The following is a 20788-nucleotide window of genomic DNA, read 5'->3' on the forward strand; positions in this document are numbered from 1 at the left end:
CTCAGGACTGAAGACCACAACAACAACACAAACAACATCCGAGACTCAGCTTCTCTGCTATATGATGAAGGGTGAGTAGCAACTATTCTTTTCATAATACTGTCATATTCCATCTTGGATATTTCATAATTTCTTATGTTATACATTCACTTAGTTTTCAGCATCCTTGAATAGTACCACATCTCAAACACTTAGATTCTCTTTCTTCCCAATCACTCTATTTAGATACTCATCATTTATATCAGCCTGGAATTACAGTGGATTTAGTATGTAACCTTCCAGTGTACCATATTTGTTCTTTCCCCATTTTGTTTCACTCCTATGAAGTAGGAATGGGATTCTCTGCTTTCCATTATAAAGATAAGATCCTGTCCATGGAAGGGGAATGCCATGTAAAGTGTTACAGTATTTAGAATCAATGGTAACAAGTTTATCTGTAATGTTATTTTTGCCCCTGTTGATAATCATCCATAAAGACTGCTATTCTTACTGCATAGTAAGACTGTCAGGAAATGACTTAAAACACTGACTGATAAACAAAAATAACTCCACTGGTATCCAATTGTGTGGTCACATTGTGTTGGGTTTATAAGTACAAACAATAATATGATCTGAATTATTGCTTTTCTCATCCTGTTTGTGGTTGTCATGTTAAGAGCATCCCTCTAAAGTTGGGGTCACAGTGACTTGGCACTCATTTCCAACTTAACGCAACGACTCCTTGTTTCTCCTTTGCGGAAGGAAATTACACATTCGAAATGTAGGAATAGCATTTTCTACTTACATTGGTTTCTGTTGGCAGTATTTAGTTCTTTGGCCTGTTAAAGTACGTATTAGCAGGCCAATCTGTGTCTTTGTAATTTAACCTGTGATGGCCAGTGATCATGAGCTGATGAGCTGCAGCACACTATAAATATCTCTCTAAAATTATGCCATTTATCTATGAATGTGGGCTGGAAATTGCATTAAAATTATAGCATTTCTCTTTGAATATGTGCTGGTATGCAAATAAAGCAAACAAAAACATGTTTCGTAACATGCTCTCCATGATAGCTAAAATGCAGTGTTGAGTGCTGAAATGATAGCCACACTATGATCAACACAGAGGAGAAATGCAGCTGTTTACTTTCATCTGTGCATGCTCTGATGTGATGTCACTCCTTCTGACACTATGAGTGCTACGTTGTTCACAGCACCAAGCAAGTATTTTTCTTTGTAAGTGTGTCTAAAGTAATGTGAAAGCAACATGGCAAATTTGGTAGACGATCTACTAAGAGGCCCTATTTCAGTACATCTGTGGAGGAGACAGTGAGAGTTAAAGAGTTAGGTAGACCTACTCTACATTTAAATCTAAAAAGGTGATGGCACAGGGTGGAGCTCACCAATTTGTCTCAAAACTATGGGAGTAGAAGCAGGTATATGCCCACTTTCAAGTTCCCACAATATTTCACCTGAGTCAGCCGTAGGAAAAGGTAAAATCCTCCCTAAAGATATACGAGTTAAATACGAAGGATTTTTGAGCGGCAGATTGCGCATCAGTGCTGTCACACAGTGTCAAGTGCCCCAACTGGCATTTCGCTGGTTTGGTTTTGAAACTTGCTGCTACCCTTTTTTTCCACCACAGTGTAAAAGCATTAATTTTAAAATTTGTGTAGTTCAATTTATATATGTATAATTAATGTATTCAATTTAGTTATGATTACTATTGTTGTAAGTCAAAAAACTATAGGTAGGTGGTATAAACAAATGCAAGTATAAGAGTAAATTTACTACAAAAGAGAATGAAAAGGGTTTGCAATGCATTTTTTTTGCTTTGCATCTTTATTATTTAGGAACTGATGTGTGGCGTACAAGGGGAGTGAAAGAATTAGGACATCAAAAAGAAGAAGAAGAAGAAAGAAAAATCAACCTAATCTCTCTCTCTCTCTCTCTCTCTCTCTCTCTCTCTCTCACACACACACACACACACACACACACACACACACACACACATACACACACAGTGAAAATCATGAACATATAAAGAACATACTTGATATTTTTGCATTTGGTAAAGCTAATATTGCACCAATATTAATCTACACTTATCATGATGATGGAGTGAAAGAGAACCTGTTTATTTTTGTAATACTATAGCACATTTGTAAAATTTTGCACGAGCCACTATGGAATTAAACAGTTACCTCAGCTGAATTTTACTTTAGATAAAAAGATAAATATTTCACTTTAGAGCATCTAACATACAAAGAGGACGTAATTGTGACTGTGGAAACAAGAATGGCTTTCTTTCATATTAATAATTTCATTATTTATAACTAATCAGCTCTCTTTATCATAGTTTTCAGAGCTATTAGTTTCTGGGGGGAGGAGAGAGATATATACGTTCATGAAGATAGAAAAGGAAGGGCATGTCACTTGTTCCACCAGTAAGTGGTGTATCAGTGGCTTTTATTGGTGTTCTTTATTGTGATTATTGTGATTTAGAAACATGTTGTCATATCTGAAGATCATTCTCAGTACAGGTAGTTAAAATAACTAAACTTTATGAATTTCAAATCACTGCTAAATTCTTTCCAAGGAAATCAATTCAACAATTTTTTGCCTAACTAATGTACATCGTTCCAAAGCAAAATTCCTTTGAGAAGACTAACATTTTCCTGAGACAGAATTTCTAGCAAATACTTACCTTCAGGCGGCAAAATTTGTAGTACTGCTGATAAGACACACACTGGTGTAACATTTGTGTTTATTACTTCCTTACTTACTGAGAAGATAGGTGTAGGTTGAGAACAATTAAAAAAGAATGGCAGGTCAGTCAGACACAAAATGAGAGGGCCTCACCTCTTGTCTTCCTCATTCTCATAATAGGTGGATCTCTCTTGTACTGCAGTGACTTGCCCCTCTTTTTTATTTCTTCCACCTTTCTTCTCACCATGTAAGGAAGTAATAGCTCCGAATGTTAGGCCAGTGTTTCTATCAGCAGTATCAAAAATTGTGTCCACTGAAGGTATATTTTTGCCAATAGTTGTGTCTTGTGATTATTTTTGGCACATTTTTCTTCACATACCTAAAATATAAAGAAACAATCAAGATGAGGTAATGAATTCTATACTCAGAAAACATGACTTGGCAATAATGGAAAAGTGCTACAATAACCATTTCTCTAGACTTAGAGTTCTATGTACAAGTTAAAAAAAGTCTTTTTACTTTTACAGGCAATAGCAACTGTGATGATAAACATGCCTGCTATAGTGGAGAATGTCAAGATCCTTGCGTGTTCAGATGCCTACAAAATGAATGTGTCGTGCTAAACCATGCTGCTATTTGTTTGGGACTAAGATACAAAGAAAAACCACTTAAAGTTCTGAGGTAAGCTGAAAGCTGTCAGCAACTTGGAAATTTAGCTATGTAGTTCATGAAACATATCTAGATACATGGCAGATACTGTGGGTGAAGTTTTTACTACTAATAATTTGTTTGGGATGAAAGTAAACATTAAAAAAATTAAATTCTTAATTTTTTTTCCTTGACTGCAATTATTATGCTATTTGAAATATACTTGTTAAAACGAAAACTGTCTGTTAATTTTAATAATATGAGTTTCCACAAATTAGGGGACACCATCAATATCTTTGGAAACTAAAAAGGGATTGAATATGTAGCCATCACAACAGTGCTGCACAATATTACCAAATGCAAACCATTAGCACTACAGTCTACTTCAATGACCTGCATAAAAATTGAGAACTTCTTGTCCCAGATCAGAATTACATTTGCTGCTATGGGCACAACACAACACAGCTGTAATAGCTATCTTAGTCAAATGATGATGAGGCATCATTTATCTGACAAACTGTGATATTGTTTCATTGCTATATTGGAAACAGAGTAAACTCAGAGACTGTTCATAAAGAATGGCAACAGTTTTTAACTGCATGTCTACCATCAGGTGGGTTCAGCCAAGGACTATAACATCCACAATAAGTGATGTTTGTGTTCTGTATTCAAAGGAACAGGACCCCAGCAACATCTCAGTCACTGAAAAATAGGACCACAGTACATCTACATAGAAACTCCGGAAGCAACTGTACAGTGCGTAGTGGAGGGTACTGTGCACCACTACTTGTCATTTCTCCTCCAGTTCCACTCGGAAAAAGTGAGGGAAAAACTACTGTCTAGTAGATTCGCTTGGCAGACAACTTCAAATGCTGGTTCTCTAAATTTTCTCAATAACGTTTCCCAAAAAGGACATGGCCTTCCCTCCAGGGGTTCCCATTTGAGTTCCTGAAGCATCTACATCTACATCTACATTTATAATCCGAAAGCCACCCAATGGTGTGTGGCGGAGGGCACTTTACGTGCCACTGTCATTACCTCCCTTTTCTGTTCCAGTCGCGTATGGTTCGCGGGAAGAACGACTGTCTGAAAGCCTCCGTGCGCGCTCGAATCTCTCTAATTTTACATTCGTGATCTCCTCAGGAGGTATAAATAGGGGGAAGCAATATATTAGATACCTCATCCAGAAACGCACCCTCTCGAAACCTGGCGAGCATGCTAAACCGCGATGCAGAGTGCCTCTCTTGCAGAGTCTGCCACTTGAGTTTACTAAACATCTCCGTAACTCTATCACGGTCACCAAATAACCCTGTGACGAAACGCGCCGCTCTTCTTTGTATCTTCTCTATCTCCTCCGTCAACCCGATCTGGTATGGATCCCACACTGATGAGCAATACTCAAGTATAGATCGAACGAGTGTTTTGTAAGCCACCTCCTTTGCTGATGGACTACATTTTCTAAGGACTCTCCCACTGAATCTCAACCTGGTACCCACCTTACCAACAATTAGTTTTATATGATCATTCCACTTCAAATCGTTCCGCACGCATACTCCCAGACATTTTACAGAAGTAACTGCTACCAGTGCTTGTTCTGCTATCATATAATCATACAATAAAGAATCCTTCTTTCTATGTATTTGCAATACATTACATTTGTCTATGTTAAGGGTCAGTTGCCACTCCCTGCACCAAGTGCCTATCCGCTGCAGATCTTCCCGCATTTCGCTACAATTTTCTAATGCTGCAACTTCTCTGTATACTTCAGCTTCATCCGCGAAAAGCTGCGTGGAACTTCCGACATTATCTACTAGGTCATTTATATATATTGTGAAAAGCAATGGTCCCATAACACTCCCCTGTGGCACACCAGAGGTTACTTTAACATCTGTAGACATCTCTCCATTGATAAAAACATGCTGTGTTCTGTTTGCTAAACAATCCAGCCACACAGCTGGTCTGATATTCTGTAGGCTCTTACTTTGTTTATCAGGCGACAGTGCAGAACTGTATCGAACGCCTTCCGGAAATCAAGAAAAATAGCATCTACCAGGGAGCCTGTATCTAATATTTTCTGGGTCTCATGAACAAATAAAGCGAGTTGGGTCTCACACGATCGCTGTTTCCGGAATCCATGTTGATTCCTACAGAGTAGATTCTGGGTTTCCAAAAACGACATGATACTCAAGCAAAAAACATGTTCTAAGATTCTACAAAAGATCGACGTCAGAGATATAGGTCTATAGTTTTGTGCATCTGCTTGACGCCCCTTCTTGAAGACTGGGACTACGTGTGCTCTTTTCCAATCATTCGGAACCTTCCGTTCCTCTAGAGACTTGCGGTACACGCTGTTAGAAGGGGGGCAATTTCTTTCGCGTACTCTGTGTAGAATCGAATTGGTATCCCGTCAGGTCCAGTGGACTTTCCTCTGTTGAGTGATTCCAGTTGCTTTTCTATTCCTTGGACACTTATTTCGATGTCAGCCATTTTTTCGTTTGTGCGAGGATTTAGAGAAGGAACTGCAGTGTTGTCTTCCTCTGTGAAACAGCTTTGGAAAAAGGTGTTTAGTATTTCAGCTTTACGCGTGTCATCCTCTGTTTCAATGCCATCATCATCCCGGAGTGTCTGGATATGCTGTTTCGAGCCACTTACTGATTTAACGTAAGACCAGAACTTCCTAGGATTTTCTGTCAAGTCGGTACATAGAATTTTCCTTTCGAATTCACTGAACGCTTCACGCATAGCCCTCCTTTTGCTAACTTTGACATCGTTTAGGTTGTTTGTCTGAGAGGTTTTGGCTGCGTTTAAACTTGGAGTGAAGCTCTCTTTGCTTTCGCAGTAGTTTTCTAACTTTGTTGTTGAACCACAGTGGGTTTTTCCCATCCCTCACAGTTTTACTCGGCCTATACCTGTCTAAAACGCGTTTTACAATTGCCTTAAACATTTTCCATAAACACTCAACATTGTCAGTGTCGGAACAGAAATTTTCGTTTTGATCTGTTAGGTAGTCTGAAATCTGCCTTCTATTACTCTTGCTAAACAGATAAACTTCCTCCCTTTTTTTATATTCCTATTAACTTCCATATTCATGAATGCTGCAATGGCCTTATGATCACGGATTCCCTGTTCTGTACTTACAGAATCGAAAAGTTCGAGTCTGTTTGTTATCAGTAGGTCCAAGATGTTATCTCCATGAGTCGGTTCTCTGTTTAATTGCTTGAGGTAACTTTCGGATAGTGCACTCAGTATAATGTCACTCGATGCTCTGTCATTGCCACCCGTCCTAAACATCTGAGTGTCCCAGTCTATATCTGGTATATTGAAATCTCCACCTAAGACTATAATATGCTGAGAAAATTTATGTGAAATGTATTCCAAATTTTCTCTCAGTTGTTCTGCCACTAATGGTGCTGAGTCGGGAGGTCGGTAAAAGGAGCCAGTTGTTGAGTGTAACCTCCACCCATAATATTTCACAGGAACTATCCACTTCTACTTCACTACAGGATAAACTACTACTAATAGCGACAAACACACCACCACCAGTTGCATGCAGTCTATCCTTTCTAAACACCGTCTGTGCCTTTGTAAAAATGTCGGCTGAATTTATCTCTGGTTTCAGCCAGCTTTCTGTACCTATAACGATTTCAGCTTCGGTGCTTTCTATATGCGCTTGAAGTTCCGGTACTTTACCAATGCAGCTTTGACAGCTTACAATTACCATACCGATTGCTGCTTGATCCCCGCAAGTCCTGACTTTGCCCTGCACCCGTTGAGGCTGTGCCCTTTCTGTATTTGCCCAAGGCCATCTAACCTAAAAAACCGCCCAGTCCACGCCACACAACCCCTGCTACCAGTGTAGCCGCTTGCTGCGTGTAGTGGACTCCTGACCTATCCAGCGGAACCCGAAACCCCACCACCCTATGGCGCAAATTGAGGAATCTGCAGCCCACACGGTCGCAGAACTGTCTCAGCCTCTGATTCAGACCCTCCACTCGGCTCTTACCAAAGGTCCGCAGTTAGTCCTGTCGACGATGCTGCAGATGGTGAGCTCTGCTTTCATCCTGCTAGCAAGACTGGCACTCTTCACCAAATCAGATAGCCACTGGAAGCCAGAGAGGATTTCCTCCGATCCATAGTGACACACATCATTGGTGCCGACATGAGCGACCACCTGCAGATGGGTGCACCCTGTACCCTTCATGGCATCCGGAAGGACCCTTTCCACATCTGGAATGACTCCCCCCGGTATGCACACGGAGTGCACATTGGTTTTCTTCCCCTCTCTTGCTGCCATGTCCCTAAGGGGCCTCATTACGCGCCTCACGTTGGAGCTCCCAACTACCAGTAAGGTCACCCTCTGCGACTGCCTGTATCTTGCAGGCAGAGGGGCAACCTCTGGAACAGGACAAGCAGCCATCTCTGGCTGAAGATCAGTATCAGCTGGATACAGAGCCTGAAACCAGGTTGTCAGACAAACTGGAGAGGCCTTCCGTTCAGCTCTCTCTATAACACTTATGTGATGTTCTAACCTACTGGTAACAAATCTTACCTTAATCAAAGCTAACACTTGGTTCAAGAATCATGAAAGAAGGTTGTATACATGGAAGAACCCTGGAGATACTCAAAGGTTTCAGATAGATTATATAATGGTAAGACAGAGATTTAGGAACCAGATTTTAAACTGCAAGACATTTCCAGAGGCAGATGTGGTCTCTGACCACAATCTGTTGGTTATGAACTGTAGATTAAAACTGAAGAAACTGCAAAAAGAAGGGAATTTAAGGAGATGAGACCTGGATAAACCGAAAGAACCAGAGGTTGTACAGAGTTTCAAGGAGAGCATAAGGGAACAATTGACAGGAATGGGGGAAAGAAATAAGAAATGTAGCAGAAGAAGAATGGGTAGCTTTGAGCAATGAAATAGTGAAGACAGCGGAAGATCAAGAAGGTCAAAAGATGAGGGCTAGTAGAAACCTTGGGTAACAGAAGAGATACTGAATTTAGTTGATGAAAGGAGAAAATACAAAAATGCAGTAAGTGAAGCAGGCAAAAAGGAATACAAACGTCTCAAAAATGAGTGTGCCCAGAAAGTGCAAAATGTCTAAGCAGGGATGGCTAGAGAACAAATGTAAGGATGTAAAGGCTTATCTCACGAGGGTTTAGATAGATACTGCCTACAGGAAAATTAAAGAGACCTTTGGAGAAAAGAGAACCACTTGCATGAATATCAAGAGTTCAGATGGAAACCCAGTTCTAAGCAAAGAAGGGAAAGCAGAAATGTGGAAAGAGTATATAGAGGGTCTATACAGGGGCAATGTTCTTGAGGACAATATTATGGAAATGGAAGAGGATGTAGATGAAGATGAAATGGGAGATATGATACTGCGTGAAGAGTTTGACAGAGCACTGAAAGACCTAAGTCGAAACAAGGCCCCGGCAGTAGACAACATCCCATTAAAACTACTGACAGCCTTGGGAGAGCCAGGCCTAACAAAACTCTACCATCTGGTGAGCAAGGTGTATGAGACAGGCGAAATTCCCTCATACTTCAAGAAGTATACAGTAATTCCAATCCCAAAGGAAGCAGGTGTTGAAAATTACCGAACTATCAGTTTAATAAGTCACAGCTGCAAAATACTAACGCGAATTCTTTACAGACGAATGGAAAAACTGGTAGAAGCTGACATTGGGGAAGATCAGTTTGGATTCCGTAGAAATGTTGGAACGTGAAGCAATACTGACCCTATGACTTATCTTAGAAGAAAGATTAAGGAAAGGAAAACCTGCATTTCTAGCATTTGTAGACTTAGTGAAAGCTTTTGACAATGTTGACTGGAATACTCTCTTTCAAATTCTGTAGGTGGTAGGGGTAAAATACGGGGAGCAAGAGGCTAATTACAATTTGTACAGAAACCAAATGGCAGTTATAAGAGTCGAGGGACAAGAAAGGGAAGCAGTGGTTGGGAAGGGAATGAAACAGGGTTGTAGCCTCTCCCCGATGCTATTCAATCTGTATATTGAGCAAGCCGTAAAGGAAACAAAAGAAAAATTTGGAGTAGGTATTAAAATCCATGGAGAAGAAATAAAAACTTTGAGGTTTGCCGATGACATTGTAATACTGACAGAGACAGCAAAGGACTTGGAAGAGCAGTTGAATGGAATGGACAGTGTCTTGAAAGGAGGGTATAAGATGAACATCAACAAAAGCAAAATGAGGGTGATGGAATTTAGTCGAATTAAGTCAGGTGTTGCTGAGGGAATTAGATTAGGAAATGAGACACTTAAGGAGTTTTGCTATTTGGGAAGCAAAATAACTGATGATCATCGAAGTAGAGAGGAGATAAAATGTAGACTGACAGTGGCAAGGAAAGCGTTTCTAAAGAAGAGAAATTTGTTAACATCATGTATTGATTTAAGTGTCAGGTAGTCGATTCTGAAAGTATTTGTATGGAGTGTAGCCATGTATGGAAGTGAAACATGCGACGATAAATAGTTTAGACATGAAGAGAATAGATGCTTTCGAAATGCGGTGCTACAGAAGAAAGCTGAAGATTACATGGGTTGATCACATAACTAATGAGAAGGTATTGAATAGAATTGGGGAAAAAAGGAGTTTGTGGCACTCCTTGACTAGAAGAAGGGATCGGTTGTTAGGACATGTTCTGAGGCATCAAGGGATAACCAATTTGGTACTGGAGGGCAGCGTGGAGGGTAAAAATCATAGAGGGAGACCAAGAGGTGAATACACTAAGCAGATTCAGAAGAATGTAGGCTGCAGTAGGTACTGGGAGATGAAGAAGCTTGCACAGGATAGAGTAGCATGGAGAGCTGCATCAAACCAGTCTCAGGACTGAAGACAACAACAACAACAACAACAAATCTATCAGTCTGCCTCTGAATTACTTCGATGTCTTCCTTCAATCTGCCCTGATATGAATCCCAAACACTTGAGCAGTACTCAAGACTAGGTCACACTAGTGTCCTACATGTGGTCTCCTTCACAGGTGAACCACTCTTTCCTAAAATTCTCCCAATAAATTGAAGTCAACCATTTGCCTTCCCTACCACAATTGTCGCAAACTCATTCCACCTCATATCACTTTGTGATATTACTCTCAGACATTTAAATGACTTGACTTTGTCAAGCAGAATACTAGTAATACTGTACCTGAACATTACTGGTTTGTTCTTCCTAGTCATCCGCACCAACTGTAGATTTTGTCTAAGTCATATTGTATCTTCCTACAGTCACTCAACTTCAACACCTTATTGTACACCATGGCATCACCAGCAAACAACTGCAGATTGCTGCCCATCCTGTCTGCCAAATCATTTATATATAGAGAGAGAACAGCAGCAGTCCTGTCACATTTCTCTGGCCACTCCTAATATACCCTTTCCTTTTTTGAACACTCACTATCAAAGACAACATACTGGGTTCTATTATGTAAAAAGTCTTCGAACCACTCACATATCTGTGAACTTATTCCATACGCCCGTACCTTTGTTACCAGCCTGCAATGGGGCAACGTGTCAAATGCTTTCCAGAAATCTAGAAATATGGAACCTGCCTGTTGCCCTTTGTTAATAGTTCTCAGTATACCATGTGAAAAAAGGGCAAGCTGAGTTTCATATGAGCGATGCTTTCTAAAACCATGCCGATTCGTGGGCATAAGCTTCTCAGCCTCAAGAAAATTTATTATAATTGAACAGAGAATATGTTCAAGGATTCTGCAGCAAACAGAAGTTAGGGATACTGATCTGTAACTTTGCAGGTCCATTCTTTTACCTTTTTTATACAATGGAGTCACCTGTGCTTTTTTCCAGTCACTTGGAACTTTGTGCTAGGTGAGAGATTTGCGATAAATGCAAGTTAGGTAAGGAGCCAGTTCTGCAGACTACTCTTTCTAAAATGAAACTGGAATTCCTTCCGGACCTGATGGTTTATTTCTTTTCAAATCTATCAGTTGTTTCTCTACGCCAGGTATTTCTATGTCATCCACACGGGAGTGTGTCTGAGGGTATGTTTGCATGGCTTTTCTGTTTGAACAATTTCTTGAATGTGGAATTTAAAACTTTGGCTTCTGTTTTGCTATGTTCAACTGCCACACCAGACTGGTCGACAAGGGACTGAATTGAAGCTCTAGACCCACTTATTGATTTTACATTTGACCAGAATTTTCTACACCATGTGAGCCAGACAGAAATAGAACACAATGAGATGGAAACAGCAGGAAAAAATCAGACATCCATAAAACACTCATGAATGGAAAAAATAAAAAAAAAAAAAAAACAGCAAACAGATAAACGGTAATAAGTATAGCCACATCAATATCACACACGAACATCCACAGAAGAAAACATGCGGACATACTTAGATAATTATGCAATAAAATAGAAGAAATAGAAAACAAAGTCCACAAACTGGGACAATCTAGAATACACAAAAATTGAAGCTAACTTGAGACTAAGTAGACTGGAAAAGAAACAGTTGGAACACTGGTGGCTGAAAATTACTGAGAGTGATGACTATGTTCATTAGATTCCCAGCAATGGTGCAGAACATAAAAGTATAAACACCTACAAAAGTCTGGTCTTATAAAGTGCATCAATGTGGCTTGCCGTTAGCATTGAAACACAGTGAACTGCACAACTAACTACATTGAATTTTTTAATTGGTTTTTATTTTCTTCTTTTGTGTTGAAATTTATTTTGAGTTCAGATGTTTTTCTTATTTTGAGGCCAGTGCTGACAAAAAAAGGAAGAACATTTAAAAGATCTTTTCAAAACTGGACAATTAAGTGCTAAGTTAGACAACTTAATAACACATAAAAGCAGTTAGGTACGAAAATTGATGTCCAGAGTACTGACTTAAATGGTAAGCTCAGTTTGGCCAGTGAGAAAATGGGTCACATTAAGTCTGATTTAAATGTAAAAATAGATGCCCAGGGGGCAAGCTATTGCTCAAGCAAATCTCAAGTTAGATATAACTAATACCACGATAGAGAAACACATTTCTGACTCACATCAGGAAAAACTAGAATTGAATAATAAAATATCTAAAATTATCAGTGACAATAATAACTGTTTGAAGATATATAATGTTATTGGATTGATAAAAAATCTGCTTACTGAGCCACAGGAGAACACACATTTGAAAGCTTTATGCCGAAAAGGCCTCAGGGAAAGGAAGTGGGGTAAATAAAAAGGACTGGTGATGTTTAGGAAATGGGGAGAGTTTGGAAAAGTCATCTATAACCCCCTGTCAGGAGAGGTTTAACAGAAGGAATTCAAGCATTAAAGTCTGCGTTGAAGGTGACCCAATTTTCAGGCATTCTGCACATCCCCCTCCACTAGCCACTGGCAGCCAATAATATTCATTCTCTTTTCATGTGGCTAGCAGCAAGTTCCAGCTAGACAGCAAGAAACTCACTCCTACATGCTGCACTGTTGCTGTACTTCAAGAAGGACGAATTATTCATTCAACTTTCAGATTCTTTTTGTATTGTGGTTTTTTTTTGTTTTTTTTTTCCTTTTTCCTTGTAGCAGTATAGGTGTGAATGTGAATCTGTAAATGTTTAAGTGCAATTTAAAAAAAAAGCCAGGTTATGGCAATAAATGTAAAGTGCTTCACAACCAGGTGAGGGAGATTATTTACCACATTTATAACTTTTTCAAATGTGAATTTGAAAGCTGGTCTCTTATTGTTGACATATGAAGACACAAGAACTGACTTCAGAACCAAGTGGTGTGAGCAAGAGAATTATAAATGAAAGTGTCAGAGGTGTAGGAACCATAGAAAAAGTTGGTTTCATATCACCTGGAAAGCATTAAAATCACAAGGAACTGGAAACACAAATGGATGAATGGATGGTTTTAACAACTATGTTTTAAAGTGCTCCATGTGAATGATGAATGCCCGACATCACAAAAACGTGTTACAGTTATGCACGATAAAATTAGCTTCAATGGTAAGCACTTTGTCAATGTACAGAATTTAAAAAGATGTTGGTTCTTGGTATGTTAAGAAGAGAGATTTTAGTTCAAAGAAGTGGCAAAACAGCAGTGACCCATTCGGAAATGAACACTGTCAGTTTCATAACGTGATTCACAATTCTTGTCATATCTTGCTTCAGAGTTGGTCATTGCTAATGGTCATGCAACTGTTACAGAGAAAACACCATGTATAAACACCAGAAAAGTGATATTTTTCCTTGGCTTAAAAATAAAAATATTAAGCACAGTATGAACCAGACTCTTGCTGACCTCCTGCAGCTTGTTAATTGATACAAGTCACATGACAGAATGTACAAACTTGACTTCCTTGTATGTGAATGGGATCACATAATTTTGCGTTTACCTATGTGTCACTGTCAATGTAGCCCTAAGGAATTAATTTGGGCAAAGGATGAGGCTATGTGGGAAGGAAAAAAAAATCCCAACATTTAAGATAACATTCACTGAACTGCTTGTGTATGAGGCAATAGACAACATCCCACCTGTAGTGTGGGCACAGTCTGTGCAACATGCTGAAAAGCTTCAGAAAGAATAATTTGATGGGGAAGTGATGATGCAGACTATAACATTCAACATATTTTCCAAGGAGAAGTTAAGCTTCTCCCAACGTGTTGTATGCTCAAATAACACGCAAGAATACAGCTGGATAAATCTGTCAAAAGTCCGATATTTCCACATGCAAAGCCCTATCATTTTCAATGCATGAACTGGATAAGGCCCAAGAATGACAGTAACTGTTACTTGTCAAGATATTGGTAATAGCACCTAGAATGGCATATAATATAAATTTGTCATATGTATTGTATACACATATATTCCAGTGGATAACACATATCATCTGCTGCACATATTGTTATGATATTTTATAGAACTCAACTGATGATGATGATAATTTTATATGTAGTACCTATACTTCTGACTGCTATACCATTTACTATTATGAATACTGATTAATTCTTATTTCAACTGTTGGCAGCAGCTTTTGTGCCCAACTTTTATATCAGTCTTTGCATTGTCAACAAGCATCATGGCTCTTTAGTTAATGATCTGATGTAAAGGTCTATACTACTCACTATAATGCTAGTTTCACAACTAGAGCTCCAACAATAAAGTAATGAATATGAATTGTGAGTAACAAACATCTTATATGTAGGATTGTTTTATTACATTTTCAAGCAAACATTGTAACACTTCTTCAGTTGTAATAACTTCTTCTCTCATATGAAGCACTTAACTGTGAGCTATCTTACTGGATGAATCATCACATATCTAGCACTTAGATCTTGAGCTATATATGGATTGTAATTGTTCTTGGTTTTATATGTGTCCTGGACCTTGGTACTTTTGACATATTTGATGTTAGGAAATTATAGTAGTAATTTATTTACTTTCACACATGAGCATTTAGTATTTTGTTCTGTACCAAACATAAAGTTATACGACTACTTATGATTTTAATTAACATCTAATTGTTTCCATATGCCACTTACATATTTGTTTCACTATATAGGTTTTAATAGTGAACAAATATAAAGCTGTTTTTACTTGGTACCCAGCCATTCACTTATTTTATATGAAGCAACTAAACTTTGAGCAAACTTAGCTGGTATATCATTGTGAACACCTGGACCTTAAACTACATTTGGATTACATTCCTCTCTCTGATTTCAGATGTAGCCACATTTAATACCCAATGACACTTTGTGCTTAGTCTTAAGGCTTCATATTAATTATTTAACACACATGGACATTGCAATACCATTTGACACTCCTCTTATTCATGTTTTGTATGGTTGTATGTTTTGCTACTCACCAATAATAGGGGAGATGTTGGGTTGCAGACATGCATAACTAAAAGACTGCTACACGAGTGAGCTTTCAGCCAAAAGGGCTTCTTCTAAAGGAGATAATACATGAAAGCACAACTCACACATACATGACCACTCTCTCTGGCCACTACAGCCAGTGTGTTGTTAACTTTAGAAAGAGGGCTTTGGCAAAAGCTCGCCTGTTTAGTATTCTTTTTATATTAAAATATTACTGTCTCTGTAAGTATTTTTGCTTCTTACTGAATGGGAAAATTACACTCTTAAAACACTCTTAATGTTAGCTGATGCTTTTTGATTCTGTTGTTAGTTGATAGATTTATATTATTATAAAACACAGCTGAGAACCAAAGGTGGCACAAATACTTGATTTGGGCAACCAATGATCTAATGGCTCAATAGTACCACTTAGATTTTATCTGTCTATTCACTGGTTTGTAATTGAAGCCACGTATATTGCTGGTTGTAACTAGCACCAAGACTTTGGGTTACAGAATTACTTGCTTTATTATTCAATATTATGGATTTATAATTTTTTTATCATTGGCACTGTACATACATTCTAGTACCTTAAAATATTGTACGGCTTTCAATTGTGACCATATTAATTTTCTTCTTTTTTAGTATGACTTAATGAATGGTGTAAATTTGGTGTATGGTTACTACAGATAGCAGAAGCTGAACATAGTTCCTTACATTTTGTAGGACATAACTCTAGTAGAAATATCAACAATGTAGGAAAAGATAGATTGCTACTTGCCATAAAGATGACACACTAAGTTGCAGACATGCATAATTAAAAGATAATTACACATAAAGCTTTTGGCTACAGCCTTCATCTCAGAAAAAGAGAAACACACACCATTCATTCACCCAAGCAAGCGCGCGCACACACACACACACACACACACACACACACACACACACACACACACACACACACACACACACATGACCGTCAACTCCAGCAGCTCAGTCCAGAATGTTTATAGTAGAAACGTCATTATATTATATTATATTATATTATATTATATTATATTAGTATTACAGTGAAACTGCTATTTTACATTTTTGCGTGGTTCAGACTTATAAAACACAAAGTTGATGAAAATGTTAAAACCCGCCAAAATATGATCAGAAACACATGTAATAGACATATATGATTAAAAATCGCACTTCTCTCCAATACTTTGCATAAAATCTGTCTAAGTGAAGGAAATTAAATGTACAATACCATGTTTATACAATAATTTGTGGTAATGAATTTCATCAGTTCATAGATTAACACGAATGTGTGAAGCAAGTAAAAAGTCATCAAAAAATTGAAAGTGGTGTCTAGGTCCAAGGTAAACAAAATGTTTTCAGACATACTATGACAAAACATGCATTTCTGAGAGGTCGTCCTTTGTGCTCACCTGAAAAAAGCAAAAATTGATGAACATGTTGAATTAAAGCAAAAAGTGACAGCAGATACGTGGTTAAACCATAAGCATAAATGCAAATACTTGCTTAATGACATACTTTGTCACCTTTGCTGTTATTGTTTAATGCTTTTCTTACAAGCCACATTTCATAAGCTCACCACCATTTAAGTGTTATTTTACGCTTGATGTGAGAAACAGAGACTCAAGAAAATGAGTTTACTCCCCCAATCAAAGTTATAAGTTATTAGAAGTTGACTCAGTGGATTTCTGTACACCGTGTAAAATGTAAATTTGAAAGAAAGTTCAGGTGCTACAGTTTCGTTTCATGCCCTCTATCACTGCTGCTAGTCTTTACAATCTACAGTGTGTGGTGTGTGTGTATGATGCAAAGTATATACACGAGTACTGTATGCAATTGTTACATCTGCATCATGTCAGATTTGAACACAAAAGTCTTTAAAATGTGCTATGGCAAAACCCTTTTTCTATTTCTGTGCGAAATCTCTGTCAAAGCAATTAATCTGCAGAAGTATATTTTCAGCACTTCTCAAAATGCTTCCACCCCTACCTGCAGCCTTGTTGCTGATGGGTCACTCTCCTTCTCCACACATCAGTAAGTGAGCTCATTTTATGTGTATTATAGTGTTGTGGTGGTTGTGTGGGCTATTGGCTTAACAAGTTGCTAGCCAATAAGAGTTCACTAGCCTGAAATGGATGATGTTTCCTTGATTATGACCAAGCATATTCTTTGAGACTCACTGTTTGAATTTAAACAGTTGACAGTTGATATTGTTGCTGAATACAATACATCAGAAACTCATGCAAAAAGATGAGACTGAGTTATAAGTGGCACAAGAGAAGTCGGTAGGTGGGCCCCTTTATCACATATTGGCACGGTCTGGAACACTTCACGTTGACTCTCTTGGTTTTTCCATTATCACTGCTACCTAGTAGTAGTTGTATCAAACTGTGTGGTGAAGCTAAATATTGCAAGTTGTGCTGCCAAAACCAATTATGGATTACGACACCTTTCTCCATAGCAGCCTAAAATATTCCCTAAATTCCACTCCCACCCATGGTGTAAACCACATGTCTTTTGAACCACTTGTTCAGTCAAATGAAATGTCAATATGAAGAAAACGAGATGAAGTCAAGCAAGACATGGAGTAAGAACTTTGTATCAAGGTAAACCTTACTAGGAAGAAATGTAAAAATCAGGGAATTTTTTGCATTGATCTTATGGATTTTTCACAGGAGCTACAGATTTTTGGTGTTGAATAGCAAAAAACATAAAATCGGAGAATGTAAAATCGAAGTTCTACTGCATTATTATTACTATTATTATTATTATTATTATTATTATTATTATTATTATTATTATTAGCTACGAATGTATGGTGTAGAATTGAGAAAAACATAAAATCGAAGTTTGTATTTTTCTTTATATTACTATAGAGGGACAACTTTGTAAAATTTCATTGGTTAGTAGCAACATGTGGCAGTTAGTTTTTCCACGTAGCAATGAAGCTACATGTGTGGCCAGTTCTCTGACAGACTAATACAGGTATTTCCTTGATCCTGTAGTTGGCCCTGCAAGTGATACACTGTATTTACAGCCACCCATGAACTGTATAATAGTTATCAAGTCGATCACCTTGCGATTCAACAAAAGTGTGGTAGTGTGAGCAACACCTTTGAGATGTTTTGAAATGCCGACTTTGGGCCATGTCTCACTGACCGACGTCGATACGTCTACTACATGATGAATGGGCTGCCGTTCCCCAAGAAATCTTCCAGCTCCTGACTGAACGTATGCCTGCTAGAGTGGAAGCTGTCATCAAGACTAAGGGTGAGGCAACACCATACTGAATGCCAGCATTACAGATGGAGGGCGCCATGAACTTGTAAGTCATTTTCAGCCAGCTCTCCAGATACTTTTGATCAGATAGTGTATATGTTTTGTGTAGGGAGCATTGTTAACACAGCTTGTCACTCACTAAGCTTTTTTGGTGATGTAGTTGAGCTGCAAACATTTTTATGCTATTATTTTGTAGTAACTAGAAATCTGAGATTATAAAATCTTAAAAAATGTTGATCCTTTGTTTATGAAAGTACTGGGATAATAAAAAAAGAAATTCACTTGTGGGTGGGAGATTTGCTTTAAGCTCTCCTGGATTCAAAAAAGTGTTTTCCTGCAAACTGAGTTCCTGAATATATGTACTGTCGTCACTGAGTTGTTGTTGTTGTTATGGTCTTCAGTCCAAAGACTGGTTTGATGCAGCTCTTCATGTTACTCTCTATCATGTGCAAGCCTCTTCATGTCCAAGTAACTATTGCAATGCATATCCTTCTGAATTTGCTTAGTGGATTCATCTCTTGGTCTCCCACTGAGATTTCTGCCCTCCACACTTCCCTCCAGTACTAAATTGGAGATCTCTTGATACCTCAGAAAGTGTCTTACCCACCGATCCCTTCTCCTAGTCAAACTCCTGTTCTCCCAAATTCTATTCAGTACCTCCTCATTAGTTATGTGATGTATCCATCTAATCTTCAGCATTCTTCTGTAGCACCACATTTCAAAAGTTCTAATCTCTTCTTGTCTTTTATCGTCCATGTTTCACAACCACACATGGCTACGCTCCATACAAATATATTCAGAAAAGACTTTCTGAAAGTAAATCTATACTCGATATTAACAAAATCCTCTTCTTCCAAAACGCTTTCCTTGCCATAGCACAACTCATCTACTACTTTAAGTGTCTCATTTCCTAATCTAATTCCCTCAGCATCACCTGATTTAATTTGACTACATTCCATTATCCTCGTTTTGCTTTTGTTGATGCTCATCTTATAGCCTCCCTTCAAGACACTGCCCATTCCGTTCAACTGCTCTTCCATGTCGTTAGCTGTCTCTGACAGAATTACAAATCCACTGGCGAACCTGAAAGTTTTTATTTCTTCTCCCTGAATTTTAATTCCTACTACTAATTTTTCTTGGTTTCCTTCAGTGCTTGTTCAATGTACAGAGTGAATAATATTGGGGATAGGTTGCAACACTGTCTCACTCCCTTGTCTTCTATTGCTTCCCTTTCATGCCCCTCAACTCTTATAATTGCCTTCTGGTTTCTGTACAAGTTATACATATCCTTTCACTCCCTGTATTTTACCCCTGTCACCTTCAGAATTTGCAAGAGAGTATTCCAGTCACATAGTCAAAAGCTTTCTGTAAGTCTACAAATGCTATAAACTTAGGTTTGCCTTTCTGTAACTTAGCTTCTAAGGTAAGTCACAGTGTCAGTACTGCCCTGCATGTTCCAGCATTTCTATGGTATCAAACAGATGTTGTCCGAGATTGGCTTCTACCAGTTTTTCTATTTGTCTAAAAAGAATTTGTGTTAGTATTTTGCAACCGTGAATTATTAAACTGATAGTTCAGTAGTTTTCACAACTGTCAGCACCTTCTTTCTTTCTTTGGAATTGGCATAAATATCTTCTTCTTCAAGTCTAAGGGTATTTCGTCTGTCTCATACATCTTGCCCACTGGATGGATGAGTTTAGTAATGGCTGGCTCTCCCAAGGCTATCGGTAGGTCTAACGGAATGTTGTCTACTCCTGGGGCCTTGTTTCAAATTAGGTCTTTCAGTGCTCTGTCAAATTCTTCATACAGTACCATATCTCCCATTCATATTCATCTACATCCTCCATTTCTATGATATTGTCTTCGAGTACATCACCCTTGTATAGACCCTCCGCATACTCCTTCCACCTTTCGGTTTTCCCTTGTTTGCTTAGGACTGTTTTACCATCCGAGCTCTTGATATTCATTCAGGTGGTTCTCTTTCTCCAAAGGTCTCTTTAATTTTTCTGTAGATAGCTTATATCTTACCCCTAGTGATACATGCTTCTACATCCTTACATTTGTCCTCTAGTCATTCCCACTTAGCTGTTTTGCACTTCCTGTCAATCTCATTTTTGAGTTGTTTGTATTTCTTTTTGCCTGCTTCACTTACTGCATTTTTATAGTTTCTCCTTTCATCAATTAAATTCAATATTTGTGTTACCCATGGATTTCTGTTAGCCCTCATCTTTTTATCTACTAGAATCCTCTGCTGCCTTCACTATTTCTTCTCTCAAAGCTACCCATTCTTCTTCTCTTCATTCTTCTATTGTATACTTTTTCCTTGT

At 38.3% G+C, this 20788-nt stretch overlaps 1 protein-coding gene across 1 annotated transcript in view; it reads left to right on the forward strand.

Moving 5' to 3' along the window:
• The window catches only part of LOC126284472 (nidogen-like), a 158013-nt gene extending 154514 nt beyond the window's left edge, over nucleotides 1-3499 (forward strand). Inside the window, exon 8 of the mRNA XM_049983425.1 lies at nucleotides 3216-3499. Within this exon, the coding sequence (XP_049839382.1) occupies nucleotides 3216-3373 (158 nt within the window). The 3' untranslated portion in view covers nucleotides 3374-3499. The remainder of the gene's footprint in view (nucleotides 1-3215) is intronic.
• The last annotated feature ends 17289 nt before the right edge of the window (nucleotides 3500-20788 follow it).

Source organism: Schistocerca gregaria, chromosome 8 (genome assembly GCF_023897955.1).
Source record: "Schistocerca gregaria isolate iqSchGreg1 chromosome 8, iqSchGreg1.2, whole genome shotgun sequence".
In the NCBI taxonomy this organism is placed as follows: domain Eukaryota; kingdom Metazoa; phylum Arthropoda; class Insecta; order Orthoptera; family Acrididae; genus Schistocerca; species Schistocerca gregaria.